The following is a 20,446-nucleotide window of genomic DNA, read 5'->3' as shown; positions in this document are numbered from 1 at the left end:
TCATGACTGGGGGTTTGCTACAATGGCATCATGTCTAGATAATCCTAAACACATCAGCAGCACAAATCTCTGTTGTGCTTGTTTGTTACAATGTATCACTCTGGATACAATTGTAGTAAACCTTCAGCTGTGAGAAGTATTAGGTCTCCTCGCCCTGGCATTACCGCTCTACTTCTTGGTTTCTTTTGCTTTTTTTTTGCCATTTTGTGCTTTCCTAACCAGTTTTTTACATCTGGAAGTAAGCGAGAATTTTCCAGTTCACTGATGGCAAGCAGAGATCTTAGAAATGATGAGGAATTGAAAGAGAAAACATATTAGAAAGTTGCAGAAAGTTCCTTATGCAAAGTCTATAAAGTGTCATTTTGATGGTGAATCCCCCCGTAAATCTCCACCTTTGTCTCATCTTTACCCCCTTTTCACCATCCAGAGACAGAGACGATAGCGCCAATAAGTCAGAATGTTCTTTTATTCGAAGACCTGAGCTGAAAATGTGCTTGAATCATTTCTCTGCCGGGGGTGCGGTGCTGCTATTCGGTGTGTCACCCGCCCCCGCAGAGCTCTTACAACGTGACCCTTTCCCTCCATAGAAGTCCTGGTAGGAATATAATATTAATAACTTTGTCTTATAGATTTATATATATATAAACAGGAAACATTTATACACCTATAATACACAGATACATAATAAAATAAATATGGCGGCGGGGGAGGCGCGGCATGCGATGCCTTAGAATGTCTCCCTGAGAGACGTTAATTGTCGGTTCTGCCCGTTAATTCTTCCCCTGCAGGTGCAGACGCTCATGAGTTCATTGTCGGCACCAGATGAATTGCTCTACCATAAAACGTTCCGTCGGTAGACTAGAAGCATACAATGGGTTAATGCCGTCACTTGCCCCCTTTACGTTTTTTTTGGACAATGCCACCCTGTACCAAGACACAAAGCCCGGAGCCTCGTCTGGGTCTGAAGGTGGAAAGTCCTAGTTCAGTTCTTGGGTAAACATGGCTCTCGCTTGGTTTAGTACCTGGACATCAGATGCCCAAATCTCCGGTTTCCCCTAATGTTCAACATAAAAACCTTGAAGCTACTCATGGACGCAGTAAATTGCCAGTGATGAGAAGGTTCTGGTAATGCCCCAGTTTTGTCTATATAAGTGCTGCTGAAGGAACGTTCTCCACCGTGAGGACTTCATGGTACCTTAAAGCTCTTGAGATCTATGGAGGACAGTCTTTCTTCATCATGGACACCAGACTAAGAACAGGATGAAGGACCGGTCTTCACTATCTCCTATGTAGAACCTCTTCTCGTAGGTCAGTAGATGACGCAGAACAAGATGGTCGGTCAACCCTGGCAGGGTCGTCTCACTGGTTGATCCTTGACCCTAAAGTTCAACTTTCCAGTTGGAGGATCCCATGAGGATGGAACTCGCTCTTGTCCAAGATTCTTCGACCCAACTGGTACAAGAACTGACTATACCAGTGAATGCCTACCGGCTGCAATGTCTCACTTCCTTCCATTGCTCCTAGACCATATAATACCCGCAAAGGCCAGTAGGCGATCTGTGCCAGCCTCTGTTTTTGTACCAGGGCAAAACAGGAAACGACGACGTCGTCCACCAAAATGGTCCCATGTAGGGTGAGAGGAGCAAAAACCCCCATGTCTGTCTGCGTGCTGACTGAGGTGACTCTGGCCGGCACTAGTCCCAGGGCTCCAGACACCAGGATATATTGACCTGGTCTTACCTGACTGGCAAATATAGCTTTGTACCCAACTGCCGGGGTGGAGGCATTGTCCGCTACAAAGATGAGATGAGTTGGGGTGAGGGAAAGCCTTCGGGGAGGGTCCCCTGTCCTGATCACCTGGAACAGATGCTGAGATCCGGGGTCTCGATCCAGGAAGGTCACAAAGTCACTGAAGGCGGCCCGGCCATCGCTGTCCATGGCCAGGACTGTCATGCCAGGCAAAAGTTCTGAGATGGGAATCTTGTCCCCAGAGGATAGGGTGGCCATTGCCGTCCCCGGGAAGCAGCCTCCGGTCTTTGCCGCAATGGAATGTTCTAGATAAAAAAAAGGAGAAAAAAAAATGTTAGGAAAAGAAATCTCATCATAATGGTGAACATAAACGTTATTACAGGTTGTGATGTTACAGATGTCTGCTTGCTGTCAGTGAATGGAGGTGGCTAAACACCACTCCAGCAGTTCTACATCTCCAGGAAATCCAGCTCCAGGCTCCGTCTGCAGGAGCGGGGCGGCCTCCGAATGGCTCCATGACTGATGGCTCCCTGCAAGCCAGGGCTGTGGAGTCGGTAAGCCAAACCTGCGACTCCGACTCCTCAATTTCCCTTACACCGACTCCACGACTCCGACTCCCACATATATTGCTTATATTTAAGTGAAAAATTTGTTGTAGTACAATGTGAACATCAGACATTTAATCATTTTTATGATACAATAATCAAGATATTTAGATAGAACATAATATATATTTATTGGAATACAACTTTAGAACACAAAAAACTGTAATAAATTGTAAATATGTAATACACTATATAATATTGATTACATATATAGTATATACTGTATGTAGTGTATATATAACTATGTAATAAACTATGTAAGTGGCAAAAAAACAGTTTTCAACAAAAACGTACTAAATAACATTTGTGCAGTCTATGAATTTGTTCTAAGAAATAGTATCGCCTCCATCAGATCCTCCTTCATAGAGGACCTCAAATCTGACCTAATAATTTTAAGGCTGGAGAACAACCTCTCTACACTAACTTGGGTTGGAGGCAAAGCCGTAACCACATGAGCAACATCTCTAACAATTTCTGGTTATCAAGGAATTGCCTCGTGCACAGTCAGTGTTGATGAACGGTTGAATTTTTCTATTTCTTTGAGAGCAAGTGAAACATTTTGCTGAAATCTGGCCCATCTGCTATAGGAGACGGAGTGAAATCTTTTTCCTTGCGGCAACGCTTTGCCTGCTCCATGTCATCCAAATACTTATCAAAGTAAAACTCCTCATCTGATGAGGATGAAGATATGGCAGCAGTAGCACTGTCAGGAGCCGAGTCCTCCTGCGCCTGGCAGTCCTCCTGTAGGCCACTCATCCTAACTGCTACCTCGGTCAGAGCTTCATTCTTTTTGGTACAGATAAGATCTGGATAGACAGATATGGATAAAGTCATAGATAGATAGTGGGATAGATGGAGGGATGGATAGATTAATAGAGGGATGGATATGTAAATAGAGGGATGGATAGATGGAGAGATAGATAGATACAGTGATGGATGGATAAATATATGGATAGATGATAGATGGACATATGGGTGGATAACTGGAGGGATAGATGAAAGGATGGATGGATAGATAGAGGGATGGATGGATAGATAGATAGAGGGATGGATGGATAGATAGAGGGATGGATGGATAGATAGAGGGATAAATTAAAGGATAGATGAACGGATAGATAGATGGATAGATGGAGGGATGGATAGCTAGATAGATGAATACATGGAGGGATAGATAGAGTGTGATAGACAGATGACAGCTACAGACAGCAAATGGTACATTGCACATATCGCACATATAGTTCACACATTGTACAGAGAGCACATAATAATCACCTACAATATTAGCATTAGTTACCTTCCTGTGACAGAGATGAGCAGTAGTACTTTCACTTTCTCACTTTTTCCAAGTCGGGGCCCAGGAATCGGATCCTGTGCAGGGCAGGCACCCCTCCCCCTCCTCTCTCTGGTGAAGACGGCAGAAGACAGTACAGAGGAGGGGAGATTGCCCCCTGCAGTCTGGAGCCGGTGCAGGACGGGAGCACTGCAGCATACAAGTGAGTTTTGATAGGTGCGTGCCCCTGCTGCTAGGGGGGGGGCAGCTGCCCCCCCCCCGACCCTCACTGGCTACGGCCATGATTCACACACAGCTCTTTTGCGGATCCGTTTTTTGCCGTAAAATGCAGTGACTCTGGGCATCCCAGCAAAGTCAGTGGGTTTCCAGATATGACATTCAGACACATCGTTTTGTGAGAATCCGTTTTTGGGCTCAAAATCGGATCCTCACAAAGAATGAGCATGTCAGTTTGTGCGGCGTCTTTCTAATCTGCTTTTGCTATTGAAAACATTATCTATGAGCTCAAAAACCTTTCAGGTGATGCGTATTTTTAAAAAGCTGATCTGCTTTTGCAGCTGAAAAACGTATCCTCAAAAAACGCAGCAAAAACGCTGTGTGTGAATGTAGCCTTAGATCAGGAATAGACCAGCCATTTATAGGATATTTCATAACTTTCCCAAATTCCTATGAAAAAATATTCAGCACATTCTGCATTGAACTACTGTACCCAATTTATTATATATTTTAGGAGTCGGTCCATTTTATACCAACTCCACCAAAGTGGACATCGACCACGACTCCGACTCCACAGCCCTGCTGCAAGCACAGATCGTGAAAAGTGCCAGACACAGCGCCACACGTGGCACCAGCTCCTCTACTGCATCAATGGAAGCACGCAGAGGTACTGCCACCCTTCTCCAATACAAGTACAGCACTGGAGGTGTCAATCAAAAGTCATGGCCAGAGGGGGCGCCATTTTACTATGAGTATATTTACAGTGCATTTTTGAGCTACATTATTGCAGTCATTGAATAGAACACACGTGATATGTATTGTGTGTCCTGCTTGCCTTATAACACCGCAGCCGCCACCGGTTATTATTTATGTTTCTTTTATTAGTCATTTTGATTTTTTTTTTAGGCCATTTAAGGGAAGAATGGCCGAAATAGTCAAATGTTTACTCTTATCTAAAATTAGGTGAAGACCCGGAGAGGGACGGGACAGGATAAACCACGGGCGCTGACAAATAGATCCATCCCAAGGAGGGTCGCTGCCCGCATCCCACAGGCCACAAATAAACTCAATCTCAAATATTGAGCTGGGCACAGAGCTGCCTGTGGCGGCGACCCGGAGCCGGGGGCGGTGTGCTGCCTGCTGCTCGTTTCACCGAGGTCTTCATCAATGAGATTTCTCAGAAATGAGCACACAGGGCATCAGACCGGCAGGTTTCACCCTTTCCCTGCTGGACAGGACTCCAGGAATGTCACCCCATGCACAAGAGGGAGGCGAGAAATGAGACTATCTGTCCATGTATTTCCCATCTCAGTCTACACTAAATGGAGAAAGTACTGAGCTGCACGACTTAACCATGGGGTTCTGGTTTCTCATCCTGCCCCATTGCCTCCGGCGTATAAGTCTGGCTTCATTGCCCCGGTCTAATCTTCCCCCATCACCTGTGAGTGATATTATTGAGGAGTGGAAGGAACCGCAGCAACTCAGCCACGAAGTGGAGACCCCGTAACGTTACAGAGCAGGGGGCCGAGTGCTGAGGAGCAGAAAATTCCCCACCGCTCTGCTGACCCCATAAATGCAGAGTCCAGACCTCCTCTGCTATCAGCACAAACACTGCGCCCCTGCCGGGAGCTTCATGGCCGAGCAGCTGTCTGCAGCCGTACATCACCAAGCACAATGCCGAGCGTCGGATGGAGTGGTGTAAAGCCGCCAACACTGGACTCTGGAGGAGACGTATTCTGTGCAGTGACGGATCGCACTTCTCTATCTGCGTCTGATGGAGGGGGCTAGGTTTGGTGATTCCAGGAGGATGTTACCCCCTGACTGCATTGTGCCCCTGTACAGATGGTAAAGGAGGGTAGTGCTAGGAGCAGTTATCAGGGGGCGGCCGCGGACCCTCAGCTCCACTGATGGGAAATATTAATCTTCTGCACAAGACATTGAGGACAATTGTAGCTTCAGCTTTGTGGGAACAGTTTGGGGAAGACCCTTATCTGCCCCCCATGACTGTGCTCAGTGCACAAGCTCCATACAGACATGGGGGGAGAACATGAGGGGCCGCACAGAGCCCGGACCAAATTAAATGATCTTCTGGATGAAGGGGCAAAATTCCCACAGACGCCTCCAAAATCTTGTAGAAAACGAGACATCACCCCATCCACAAGGAGCCGTTATATCTGCAGACGGGCGACTACATATTAATGTCTATGGATGTAGGGTGGGAGGTCAGAAAAGCCCCTGGAGGTGGATATGGGGGGCACATATCTATTATCTATCTATCTGTAGTAGACTGGATGGCTGCTCACTTTATGTTACACATGAGTAGTCATCTTTATGTCTCTATTGCCCTCTGGTCAGTAAACGGTCCTTTATAGAGGACCCCTCCCCGGCCCCCCTCGGCCACACCCGCCCCCGGCCTCAAACCCCTGTTTGCTTTTGGTTTATATATAGGTGATTAGGTCGTTTTGAACTTTTCCAAGGACCTTACTGTGATTATTTTTAATATCCGTCTTGTTTTGCTGGGCGGCTCTGTGTGTTCTCTGTGGTCTGGGGATGTGGGTTTAAGATGCTGCGTGTAACCGCGGAGGGGAGCAGTCTGGCAGTCGTCATCTCTACGGGGGCCTGCGCTCTCCTCCGCTCTCCTCTCACCTCCGTCCTATGCTACCTTGTCCTCCTCTTCACTCTTTCCTTTCACTGTCCCTCTGTCCCTGAGTAACCTCCTTATTCCTCCCCTCTTTGGTATTTGTAAGAGTTCACTAATGGCTGTGACTTCCTGCTCGCTACCTTCATATTGATACCAGAGCTCTTTTTCTGGGCTGACATCACCACCGGCGAGCTGCCGCTTCTCCTTCCTCCTGCTATAAAAAAACATCAAATAACCTGCAGTGTCCTTCACTGAGTCCCCATAATCATAGTAACTCTGCTCAATAATTCTGATACATCTCCAAATCCCCATCTTCCCTTCACACAGCTATTGTTATGATAAAATTCTGCAACCACTAGGGGGAGCTCACTAATCCATTATTTGTATGTATTGAGCTCCCCCTATTGGTGGCTGTATAGATCTGTATGTTGTGAGCTCCCCCCTAGTGGTGGCTGTATAAATCTGTATGTAGTAAGCTCCCTCTAGTGGTGGCTGTATAAATCTGTATGTAGTGAGCTCCCTCTAGTGGTGGCAGTATAAATCTGTATGTAGTAAGCTCCCTCTAGTGGTGGCTGTATAAATCTGTATGTAGTGAGCTCCCCCTAGTGGTGGCTGTATAAATCTGTATGTAGTGAGCTCCCCCTAGTGATGGATGTATAAATCTGTATGTAGTGAGCTCCCTCTAGTGGTGGCTGTATAAATCTGTATGTAGTGATCTCCTCTAGTGGTGACTGTATAAATCTGTATGTAGTGATCTCCTCTAGTGGTGACTGTATAAATCTGTATGTAGTGAGCTCCCGCTAGTGGTGACTGTATAGATCTGTATGTAGTGAGCTCCCCCTAGTGGTGGCTGTATAAATCTGTATGCAGTAAGCTCTCCCTAGTGGTGGCTGTATAAATCTGTATGTAGTGAGCTCCTCCTAGTGGTCACTATATAAACTTGTACTGAAAATTTGTGATCTTTGGATGCTGGAGGGGATGCAAATATTTAAGGGGGTGAGGAGCTTAACAACAACTGAAGAAAATGATGAAATGTGGCAACTTCTAGAATTGATTACAGATATACAGTAACTAAACTTAAGAAACTCCCTGGATCTTGTGACTGCACTGTATCCCATGCGCTCTTTTGTGACCGCGCTGTATCCCATGCGCTCTTTTGTGACCACGCTGTATCCCACGCGCTCTTTTGTGACCGCGCTGTATCCCATGCGCTCTTTTGTGACCACGCTGTATCCCACGCGCTCTTTTGTGACTGCGCCGTATCCCACGTTCTCTTTTGTGACCGCGCCGTATCCCACGTTCTCTTTTGTGACCGCGCCGTATCCCACGTTCTCTTTTGTGACCGCGCCGTATCCCACGTTCTCTTTTGTGACCGCGCTGTATCCCACGTGCTCTTTTCTGACCGCGCTGTATCCCACGCGCTCTTTTCTGACCGCGCCGTATCCCACGTTCTCTTTTGTGACCGCGCCGTATCCCACGTTCTCTTTTGTGACCGCGCTGTATCCCACGTGCTCTTTTCTGACCGCGCTGTATCCCACGCGCTCTTTTGTGACCGCGCCGTATCCCACGTTCTCTTTTGTGACCGCGCTGTATCCCACGTGCTCTTTTCTGACCGCGCCGTATCCCACGCGCTCTTTTGTGACCGCGCCGTATCCCACGTTCTCTTTTGTGACTGCGCCGTATCCCACGCGCTCTTTTCTGACCGCGCCGTATCCCACGTTCTCTTTTGTGACCGCGCCGTATCCCACGCGCTCTTTTGTGACTGCGCTGTATCCCACGTGCTCTTTTGTGACCGCGCCGTATCCCACGCGCTCTTTTCTGACCGCGCCGTATCCCACGTTCTCTTTTGTGACCGCGCCGTATCCCACGCGCTCTTTTGTGGCCGCGCCGTATCCCACGCGCTCTTTTGTGACCGCGCCGTATCCCACGCGCTCTTTTGTGACCGCGCCGTATCCCACGCGCTCTTTTGTGACCGCGCCGTATCCCACGTGCTCTTTTGTGACCGCGCCGTATCCCACGCGCTCTTTTGTGACCGCGCCGTATCCCACGCGCTCTTTTGTGACCGCGCCGTATCCCACGCGCTCTTTTGTGACCGCGCCGTATCCCACGCGCTCTTTTGTGACTGCGCTGTATCCCACGTGCTCTTTTGTGACCGCGCTGTATCCCACACGCTCTTTTGTGACCGCGCTGTATCCCACGCTCTCTATTCTGACTGCGCTGTATCCCATGCGTTCTTTTGTGACTGCGCCGTATCCCACGTGCTCTTTTCTGACCGCGCCGTATCCCACGCGCTCTTTTGTGACCGCGCTGTATCCCACGTGCTCTTTTGTGACCGCGCCGTATCCCACGCGCTCTTTTGTGACCGCGCTGTATCCCACGTGCTCTTTTGTGACCGCGCCGTATCCCACGCGCTCTTTTGTGACCGCGCTGTATCCCACGTGCTCTTTTGTGACCGCGCTGTATCCCACGTGCTCTTTTGTGACCGCGCTGTATCCCACACGCTCTTTTGTGACCGCGCCATATCCCACGTGCTCTTTTGTGACCGCGCCGTATCCCACGCGCTCTTTTGTGACCGCGCCGTATCCCACGCGCTCTTTTGTGACCGCGCCGTATCCCACGCGCTCTTTTGTGACCGCGCCGTATCCCACGCGCTCTTTTGTGACCGCGCCGTATCCCACGCGCTCTTTTGTGACTGCGCTGTATCCCACGTGCTCTTTTGTGACCGCGCTGTATCCCACACGCTCTTTTGTGACCGCGCTGTATCCCACGCTCTCTATTCTGACTGCGCTGTATCCCATGCGTTCTTTTGTGACTGCGCCGTATCCCACGTGCTCTTTTCTGACCGCGCCGTATCCCACGCGCTCTTTTGTGACCGCGCTGTATCCCACGTGCTCTTTTGTGACCGCGCCGTATCCCACGCGCTCTTTTGTGACCGCGCTGTATCCCACGTGCTCTTTTGTGACCGCGCCGTATCCCACGCGCTCTTTTGTGACCGCGCTGTATCCCACGTGCTCTTTTCTGACCGCGCTGTATCCCACGTGCTCTTTTGTGACCGCGCTGTATCCCACACGCTCTTTTGTGACCGCGCCGTATCCCACGCGCTCTTTTGTGACCGCGCTGTATCCCACGTGCTCTTTTGTGACCGCGCTGTATCCCACGTGCTCTTTTGTGACCGCGCTGTATCCCACGTGCTCTTTTGTGACCGCGCTGTATCCCACACGCTCTTTTGTGACCGCGCCGTATCCCACGTGCTCTTTTGTGACCGCGCCGTATCCCACGCGCTCTTTTGTGACCGCGCCGTATCCCACGCGCTCTTTTGTGACCGCGCCGTATCCCACGCGCTCTTTTGTGACCGCGCCGTATCCCACGCGCTCTTTTGTGACCGCGCCGTATCCCACGCGCTCTTTTGTGACTGCGCTGTATCCCACGTGCTCTTTTGTGACCGCGCTGTATCCCACACGCTCTTTTGTGACCGCGCTGTATCCCACGCTCTCTATTCTGACTGCGCTGTATCCCATGCGTTCTTTTGTGACTGCGCCGTATCCCACGTGCTCTTTTCTGACCGCGCCGTATCCCACGCGCTCTTTTGTGACCGCGCTGTATCCCACGTGCTCTTTTGTGACCGCGCCGTATCCCACGCGCTCTTTTGTGACCGCGCTGTATCCCACGTGCTCTTTTGTGACCGCGCCGTATCCCACGCGCTCTTTTGTGACCGCGCTGTATCCCACGTGCTCTTTTCTGACCGCGCTGTATCCCACGTGCTCTTTTGTGACCGCGCTGTATCCCACACGCTCTTTTGTGACCGCGCCGTATCCCACGCGCTCTTTTGTGACCGCGCTGTATCCCACGTGCTCTTTTGTGACCGCGCTGTATCCCACGCTCTCTATTCTGACTGCGCCGTATCCCACGCGCTCTTTTGTGACTGCGCTGTATCCCACGTGCTCTTTTCTGACTGCGCCATATCCCATGCGCTCTTTTCTGACCGCGCCGTATCCCACGCGTTCTTTTGTGACCGCGCTGTATCCCACGTGCTCTTTTGTGACCGCGCCGTATCCCACGCTCTCTATTCTGACTGCGCCGTATCCCACGCGCTCTATTCTGACTGCGCCGTATCCCACGCGCTCTATTCTGACTGCGCCGTATCCCACGCGCTCTATTCTGACTGCGCCGTATCCCACGCTCTCTATTCTGACTGCGCCGTATCCCACGCGCTCTATTCTGACTGCGCCGTATCCCACGCTCTCTATTCTGACTGCGCCGTATCCCACGCGCTCTATTCTGACTGCGCCGTATCCCACGCTCTCTATTCTGACTGCGCCGTATCCCACGCGCTCTATTCTGACTGCGCCGTATCCCACGCTCTCTATTCTGACTGCGCCGTATCCCACGCGCTCTATTCTGACTGCGCCGTATCCCACGCTCTCTATTCTGACTGCGCCGTATCCCACGCGCTCTATTCTGACTGCGCCGTATCCCACGTGCTCTATTCTGACTGCGCCGTATCCCACGCGTTCCGCGTCCCCATGGTCTGGCGCTCTCGGCAGCATTTCCTGCTCTGTCATTGAGTCCCTGACCCACAATATGGAATCCCAGCATGGGGTGTGGAGCAGGATGGGACCTGCCGGGACCAGCTCACTCCTGCACAGTGTCAGGAGAGCTCTGTCTAATCATTAACCACTAATTGCTAAAAAAAAATCCAGATATGCAAAAATCGGCTACATTTACAATCCCATTGTCTCAAGTGTTCCGGATATGGAACAACGTGACAACACTCACCTCTGTCACACTGCGCTAAGCTCTACTTAACCCTCGCCTGGGCAGAGCGGCCTGCGGATCTATGGAAGACTACATCTGTTCATCCAGCACCTGATACTGCAGCTGGATCCCAATGGGGTATAGCTGCAATACCCAAGACAGCCACTGACATGCGGTGGCGCTGTTTTTTTTATATTGCAGTACAGCTCCATTGAAGTTAATGAAGCTAAGCTGCAATACCACCTACAACCTGTGGACAGTTGCGGCGCTGTTCATGGAAGAAAACAACCATGCTTTTCCAATCTTGTCCAACCCCTTTACAAGTCTCTCCAGATTTTGCTGTATTCAAGGACTTATGGGGCAGCCGTGACCTTATATAATTATGTTATCAAGGACTGGGCTGCAGGTCACCTGGCAATGTCAGGCTGGAGGCCTCAGATCGACATATATGAGGAGGAGCAGAATATGAGCAGCACAGAGTGTTTCAGGATAGACGTTGGGATTAAGCGGTGGGGCGCAATGTCCCTTTATGTTATTGAGGCGGTATCATGATTTATGGAAGGTGCTGGAGGAAAGTAGGAGATCACAGACTGAGTTACATGGTAGAATGAGCAGGATGCCCAGCGGCACAGAGGATTTCAGAAGAGCAGTTCTTTGATCTTGTAGAGCTGTGTATTTCGGTGGTTCCCCGTCTTGTGCCCCCTGATGCTTGTGACTGAGAGATCGGGGATTGTTTGGGGTCGTATTGTACCAAGGGAATGGGGCATAATAGCGACTGACGGGGCCGATATTACAGACCTCCAGGGTTTTCTGCCATTTTTAGTCTCGGCGACAAACACTTAACTCATATGCAAGAGATTAAACACTGAATACTGTCCTATCCACATGTCATGAACACGGGGGGCCTGTAAGCCGGGGGTCACCTCGCCCAGGGCTCGTGCAATTTTGACGTTCCCAACCCCATTTGGTATTAGCGATTTCTGGAACTGGTGGTCTCTCCTCTTTGTTGGGGGACCATTCATTCCATCCCGTCACTGATTCAGAGGTTTGGAAATCTTCAACCTTCATTAACTGCAGCCAATTAACTCCAATATCCTGCGGCCCCCCGCACTCACAGGGGTGGGGGGATACTCACAGCAGCTGAGATCTAGGGGGCTGTTTGCTGGGGTCTTCTGTAGAGCTGCCCTTCATCATCATCATCATCATCATCATGCATCTCACCGCACCATACGTACATACGGTATAGCCCACTGCTCCCAGTATTCCCTTCGTCTCAGCCTAGTGTGAGGGTCACAACCAACAGCAGCTCATATCTCAGCTTCTCAGACTCCAGGTCAGCAGATAATGGGGGGAAAGGTTCACTGCATTCATGCATAAAAATTCAAGTTCGGCTCCATCTCTGAATCTATTGTAAAAGAACATTTCCTCATCACCCAGCTGCAAAAAAAAAAGTTGTTTCCTTCCCGAAATAACGAAGCGCGACGCAGATTGGATTCTCACAGATCACTTTATTTTAAATATATTGTACAATTTCACAGAAGCAAAATATACACTCTACAATCACCGTAGTACCAAAACCGACTGTACGGAAATAAAAAAATAGAAATCGCTTACAGTAATAAATTAGCTCTTTACGTAATAGTTCAGTAAGTAGCGGCGCCCCCCGCAGGTTCAGACTCTTCTGTCGTCACTTCGACAATCACTTAAAATGGGACGGTCATGGAAATAAGTCATGGGGAACCCGTCGCCAGGATTTACCCTTCTAATCCATCTTCACCATGCTGGATAGCTTGGAAATAACTTTCTGAAGTTGAGAAAAACTACTTTAAAAACTTTTGTAACTTGTGCATGGTCGCACTCAAGTGTCCGCTGGGTTTATTCAGTTACTGAAAGAATCGGCACTGATCCAGCCCCTCTTACTACAATGGTACCCCAAATCTAACGCTAGCACAGTACAGCAAAGATCCATGGCGTGTCCTGTGTGTCTGCCGTGTTCTGGGGAAAGAAATCAATCTTTTTCTGCGCTTGCACCAAACATCCTGCACTTGCACCGGTTGTTCTCTGATCACAGGATTTAGAGTGGCCTGCGAATGATGGAGGCTGATAACAGAGGGACTGGCAAAGCGCTAGTCATCAGGATACTTGCAAAGTCCGGCAGACATAAGTGCATTAATTTGCACATGACTTGAGAATTTTTAAAACTACTTTTGGGTACGCAGGACCACTGCAGAATAATAGCTGTAACTTTAGAAAGGAATTTTAGACCGTGGTGAAAGCAGTTTAGAAGGATAAAACCTAATGACAGGTAACTTTTAGACAACTGTTCTTAAAGACAACCCCCATCCATATGTTTTATTAGGGTATTCTTATTTAATTGAAGGGGCCGGAGGAATTAGGGGGGTTTACAATACGTTTTAGGTTACTATCAGTGGTTCCTTTGGGGCTTACGTCTGAAGCCATGGAAAATGGGATTCGGACATTTTGCTCTGAAGGGGCCATTGAGTGTAATGATGCAGACACAGTCACTGTGTGCCCATTTTTGGCATTCTGTGCCTATTTAAGGTTGGCAGTAAGACGTGGTTGACTACGGCTTGGTGCCTGTCGTAAATAGATGGACTCTGCCAAAAATGATGCCCAACAGATCATGATATGACTCCATCTACATCACTGCTGTCAATGGCCCCTTCAGAGCAAACGTCAAGATCCAATTTTCCAGGACTTCAGATAAAAGTCCGAATGGAGTCACTTACAGTAGCGGGAGCCTCCCTTAAAGGGAACCAGTCCTGTTAAAAATGGTATCTGATCTGCAGGCAGGATATTATAAGCAGGAGGAGCTGATTAGATTGATCTACATTTTTTTGTGGGAAATGTTTCTACATAACTTGTATTTTATTATTTGACATCCCTGCTGTCTGTATGAGGAAGAGTCCAGTGGGCAGTCCTACTCAGTGATGGATATCTCTGAATGCACAGTCATATAAGGCTGTCAATCACTGAGTAGGACCACCCACTGGACTCCTCTGCATACAGACGGCAGGGATTTCACTGAATCTTTCCTACAAACTTATACATGATTCTGCTCAGCTTCTCCTGCTTTATACCTTGCCGTGCACAGATCGGACTACAGGTACAATGTGACAGGTTCCCTTTATACCTTGCTGTGCACAGATCGGACTGCAGGTACAATGTGACAGGTTCCCTTTATACCTTGCCGTGCACAGATCGGACTACAGGTACAATGTGACAGGTTCCCTTTATACCTTGCTGTGCACAGATCGGACTGCAGGTACAATGTGACAGGTTCCCTTTATACCTTGCTGTGCACAGATCGGACTGCAGGTACAATGTGACAGGTTCCCTTTATACCATGCTGTGCACATATCAAACTGCAGGTACAATGTGACAGGTTCCCTTTATACCTTGCTGTGCACAGATCGGACTGCAGGTACAATGTGACAGGTTCCCTTTATACCTTGCTGTGCACAGATCGGACTGCAGGTACAATGTGACAGGTTCCCTTTATACCTTGCTGTGCACAGATTGGACTGCAGGTACAATGTGACAGGTTCCCTTTATACCTTGCTGTGCACAGATCGGACTGCAGGTACAATGTGACAGGTTCCCTTTATACCTTGCTGTGCACAGATCGGACTGCAGGTACAATGTGACAGGTTCCCTTTATACCATGCTGTGCACAGATCGGACTGCAGGTACAATGTGACAGGTTCTCTTTATACCATGCTGTGCACAGATCGGACTGCAGGTACAATGTGACAGGTTCCCTTTATACCTTGCTGTGCACAGATCGGACTGCAGGTACAATGTGACAGGTTCCCTTTATACCTTGCTGTGCACAGATTGGACTGCAGGTACAATGTGACAGGTTCCCTTTATACCTTGCTGTGCACAAATCGGACTGCAGGTACAATGTGACAGGTTCCCTTTATACCTTGCTGTGCACAGATCGGACTGCAGGTACAATGTGACAGGTTCCCTTTATACCATGCTGTGCACAGATCAGACTGCAGGTACAATGTGACAGGTTCCCTTTATACCATACTGTGCACAGATCAGACTGCAGGTACAATGTGACAGGTTCTCTTTATACCATGCTGTGCACAGATTGCACTGCAGGTACAATGTGACAGGTTCCCTGTATACCATGCTGTGCACAGATTGCACTGCAGGTACAATGTGACAGGTTCCCTTTATACCATGCTGTGCACAGATCGGACTGCAGGTACAATGTGACAGGTTCCCTTTATACCATGCTGTGCACAGATCGGATTGCAGGTACAGTGTGACAGGTTCCCTTTATACCATGCTGTGCACAGATCGGACTGCAGGTACAATGTGACAGGTTCCCTTTATATCATGCTGTGCACAGATTGCACTGCAGGTACAATGTGACAGGTTCCCTTTATACCATGCTGTGCACAGATCGGACTGCAGGTGCAATGTGACAGGTTCCCTTTATACCATGCTGTGCACAGATCGGACTGCAGGTACAATGTGACAGGTTTCCTTTACACCATGCTGTGCACAGATTGCACTGCAGGTACAATGTGACAGGTTCCCTTTATACCATGCTGTGCACAGATCGGACTTCAGGTACAATGTGACAGGTTCCCTTTATACCATGCTGTGCACAGATCGAACTGCAGGTACAATGTGACAGGTTCCCTTTATACCATGCTGTGCACAGATCGGACTGCAAGTACAATGTGACAGGTTGCCTTTATACCATGCTGTGCACAGATTGCACTGCAGGTACAATGTGACAGGTTCCCTTTATACCATGCTGTGCACAGATCAGACTGCAGGTACAATGTGACAGGTTCCCTTTATACCATGCTGTGCACAGATCAGACTGCAGGTACAATGTGACAGGTTCCCTTTATACCATGCTGTGCTCAGATCAGACTGCAGGTACAATGTGACAGGTTCCCTTTATGCTTTGCAAGTGCAAATTCAAATTCTGCAACAGGGCCCCTAAAATGTTGCACACAATGTCCAGGACATTTAGGGCTTCCTTCAAGGCTCAGGTCTGACAGCATCTTATGTCCTTTTAAAGTTCAGCTCGGGACCCCAACGTAAATCTGAACAGAAAGCAACTCCCACTGTAAAGGACCCAGTGTTCCCAGTATTACATGGTTGAATACTCCTCGCCCAGCATGTGATTCTACATTTCCCATACAGAAATGTACGGCTGATCTGATATTCCCTGCAGTTGTCATCTGTAGAGAAGGGGTCTCTTTAATAGGACCACCTCTCTAATGAAATCTTTTATATTACGTGCTGATGAAAACAAGAACATGAATGAGTGAATCGTGCACGGCCTCTGATCTGTCTGCGCCCATGACACATAGATGTGTCACAAGATACAATGTAAACCATGAGGATCGTCTCCAAGAAATATTTGAAGAGTTGGATACATTTCTCTCCGAATGCCCGAAATGGACACTTTGTTACCAGTGACCCAGTATTTACAGTCATGGAGTGAGGGGGACAGGAGAGTGTGTGAAGAGGGGGTACAGACGGCCGTGGGGGAGAAATGGAGGATCTATGTCATGGGGGGCTATGAAGCATGAGGATCGACACACATGCACCACGACCATTTCGATACAGAAGAGACTGACGTGAACTTAAGAGTGAAGATCAGTAATGCCCTTTCCTCAGAATCTCACAGTTTTCTTATTTAAGTTCCACATGATATATGATTAGCGCTCAGTTACGCGTCTTACGTCAGATCCTTTTCTAGGATATACCATGGAAGTCTAAAATATGGGGAGCCCTAGATGTTCCCCTTTTGCTGTCTGAACTCTGCCTCGCTCAAAGGTCCAATGGGGGCATTAGACCTCCTGTCTTACAATAGCTTGGGATAGCGCCATTCTATCGTGCACCCACCACAATGGTCTAGTACCCGTCCCCTGGCGACAGTAGAAATAATGTGGCACGAAAAAGGAAGCCTTACGTAGAGCACTATGTAAAGTACCTCAAGCTCAGATGCTTCGTGAGGTCCTGCCACAGACCTGCCTCCTAAAGTGCCAATGACCCCATATAGTGCTCTATCCTCAGGTGCTTCCCAAATCGCCTACTGAAGGTGCCACAATGGAGCCTCATATAATCCCAGAGCCTGCGCTCACTTTCCCTGCTGGGCTTCAAGCCCAGGTGTGATAGGCATTGAGCATGAAGTCACCATCATGTCATGATCCATCATGGACCTTATTTGCCCTATGGTTAAAGTGACACTGAATTGGGGTCTCAACACTGTACTTCGACCTCTATGATTCGTATAGCATATCCCAGAAATTACATTTTATTTATTTTTTAAAGTGCAACTAAACTTTTACTAATCTTTTGATATATTGTAGCCCAGGGGTTGAGACACCCACCGAACGCTCAAAGCGCAGGTCAGAAGCACATGCACAGCAGTTTACAGGCTCGATAGAAAGCTTTTGAGTCCATGCACCACTATGTGCTTATTGCACTGACCCCATATATGAAGTCTCAAAAAAAATATACATTATTTTTTTGTAGATCTGTTAATTCAGCTTGTGATCCTTGTTTTAATCAGCACGTAATATTCCCATTCTAAATAACATTTCTACCATTAAAATGCCCTTTTTTTTGCAAGACCAATGTGACAATTGCTTCGAAAAACTCAAGTCCTTCACAATACAACTAGAAGCTGCTTCATTGTACCATTCACATCTAATATCTTTTTTTTTGTTACAAGTGAATCAGCTACACTGATGTATATTCTACGATAGCTCAGCAGTGTATTTTCTAGAAATGACTGGCCCTGTATATATCTGAATGTATAACTTAACATATATTATTACGCTCATTTTCATTGGTCGATCATTTATGCTTTGCTTTTTATCATCCTTTATATTTTCTCACATCTCCAGTGATTATTTTTCTTTTATTTCCTTATTGTTTCTATTAACATTTTGTTCCTTGTCTCCTAGGTTTGTGCTTGTTTAGGGCCCATTGCGGAGCCCATGGCGGTGCCCTGGGTTTGGAAGGTACCGTCTTCCAGTTCACTAGCTTCTCATCTCCATTTCTTTGCATTATTCCACCAATGACTTTCTCTTGCTTGTCAATCAGTATCTTTCCTTCTTCAGTTCTCCTTCGTCACCCTTCCCTTTCCTTCCTTCCTTCCCTTCCTTGAGGCTTTGTCACTTGCATTTTTTCCTTCATTTTTCCTTTTCTTTACTTTTTTCTCATCACCTCCTGGAGTTTTCCCTTTCTTTTTCTTTCTGTAATTTCTTTCCCCTTTTTTCTTCTTCTTCTTTAGTCCTTTGAAGCTGGTAGATCCTAATTCTTCAACTCCATGTGACCTGAAATAAAAAAATAAAAAGGACATGAATGGGTATCCCTCCATGAAGACCTATAATACCTGAATATTCCCCATAACTAGATTTAAATTCATTACATCTTTACAATTTACACTGCCTTGTACGGTCTCCAGTGCTATGAAGCTTAGACCTTGTATGGTCTCCAGTGCTATGAAGCTTAGACCTTGTACGGTCTCCAGTGCTATGAAGCTTAGACCTTGTATGGTCTCCAGTGCTATGAAGCTTAGACCTTGTATGGTCTCCAGTGCTATGAAGCTTAGACCTTGTACAGTCTCCAGTGCTATGAAGCTTAGACCTTGTATGGTCTCCAGTGCTATGAAGCTTAGACCTTGTATGGTCTCCAGTGCTATGAAGCTTAGACCCTGTACGGTCTCCAGTGCTATGAAGCTTAGACCTTGTATGGTCTCCTGGGACATGAAGCCTAGAAGCTTACACCAGCAATGTGCAGGACTTCAGCTGTTGTGAAACTATAGCTCCCAGCATGCTCTGCCAGCATGGCTGTCGGGGTATGCTGAGAGTTATGTGTCACAAAACCTGTAGTGCTGCAGGTTGCTGACTCCTGGCATAGACCTGCTATGGTCTCCAGTGCTATGAAATCGCAGTCTCAGTAATGACTAGGAATTGTTGCAGCTTTCTTGGTATAACACATTACACTTAATACCTCCAGTGTTAGTGGCTACATACAGTGATGTAGCAGAGCCGGTTATGTCAGCACCTAAGACGTAAATGGACAATTTACACATTGCCCTTTCTTGTTGGCTTATGTCAAGCCTTTACAGCGTGCGTGGATCTGTCGCCTCTGGGACATCACAACGTCCAGTGACTTGGAGCTGGACAGATGGACCTGGTGCAGAGGGTGTATTGCATAATGAAGGCACAGGCTCTAGGGCAATGATTTCCAGACTGCAGCTCTCCAAATGTTGTAAAAGTACAACTCCCAACATGCTCTGCCTTACGCAGGCTATCCGGATGTGCTGGGAGTTGGAGACTCGTAGGTCGGAAATCACTTTAGAACAATATTATTTAGTATTTAATAAGCTGCAACATGTAATGAATCTGGAGCAGCCCGTGGTCCAATCCGCATAGTAAATCTCCTCCACATCAATATCAACATTCGGCCCTGAATTCTGGCCGCTACATCGATGTGCGGATGGTGATCTGGATCAACATCATGGGCAGCACGGTGGCTCAGTGGTCAGGACTGTACTATATATATAAGGCAGCACGGTGGCTCAGTGGTTAGGACTGTACTATATATATAAGGCAGCATGGTGGCTCAGTGGTTAGGATTGTACTATATATATATAGGGCAGCACGGTGGCTCAGTGGTCAGGACTGTACTATATATATAAGGCAGCATGGTGGCTCAGTGGTTAGGACTGTACTATATATGTCGGGCTGCACGGTGGCTCAGTGGTTAGGACTGTACAATATATATAAGGCAGCATGGTGGCTCAGTGGTTAGGACTGTACTATATATATAAGGCAGCATGATGGCTCAGTGGTTAGGACTCTACTATATATATGGCAGCACGGTGGCTCAGTGGTTAGGACTATACTATATACTGGGCAGCACGGTCGCTCAGCGGTTAGGACTACAAGCACTGTGGCTCATTGGTTAGTACTGTACTATATATAAAAATATATATGGAAGCACGGTGTCTCAGTGGTTAGGACTGTACTATATACAGGGCAGCACGGTGGCTCAGTGGTTAGGACTGTACTATATATATATATATATATATATATATATATATATATAGCAGCATGGATGCTCAGTGGTTAGGACTGTACTATATATAGGACAGCACAGTAGTTAGGAATG

General features: G+C 47.8%; 1 protein-coding gene across 2 annotated transcripts in view; it reads right to left on the bottom strand.

Moving 5' to 3' along the window:
• Positions 1 to 202: 202 nt before the first annotated feature.
• IHH (Indian hedgehog signaling molecule) overlaps positions 203 to 20,446 on the bottom strand; it is a 146,426-nt gene continuing 126,182 nt past the window's right edge. For both annotated transcript variants that reach the window (XM_073647371.1, XM_073647372.1), the window contains exon 3: positions 203 to 2,054. In XM_073647371.1, the coding sequence (XP_073503472.1) occupies positions 1,387 to 2,054 (668 nt within the window). In that variant the 3' untranslated portion in view covers positions 203 to 1,386. The remainder of the gene's footprint in view (positions 2,055 to 20,446) is intronic.

Source organism: Phyllobates terribilis, unplaced genomic scaffold (genome assembly GCF_046119375.1).
Source record: "Phyllobates terribilis strain yellow unplaced genomic scaffold, ASM4611937v1 Scaffold_9__5_contigs__length_417890890, whole genome shotgun sequence".
Taxonomy (NCBI): Eukaryota; Metazoa; Chordata; class Amphibia; order Anura; family Dendrobatidae; genus Phyllobates; species Phyllobates terribilis.
Note: the sequence above shows the minus strand (reverse complement) of the source record. Positions and strands in the feature narration are given on the sequence as shown.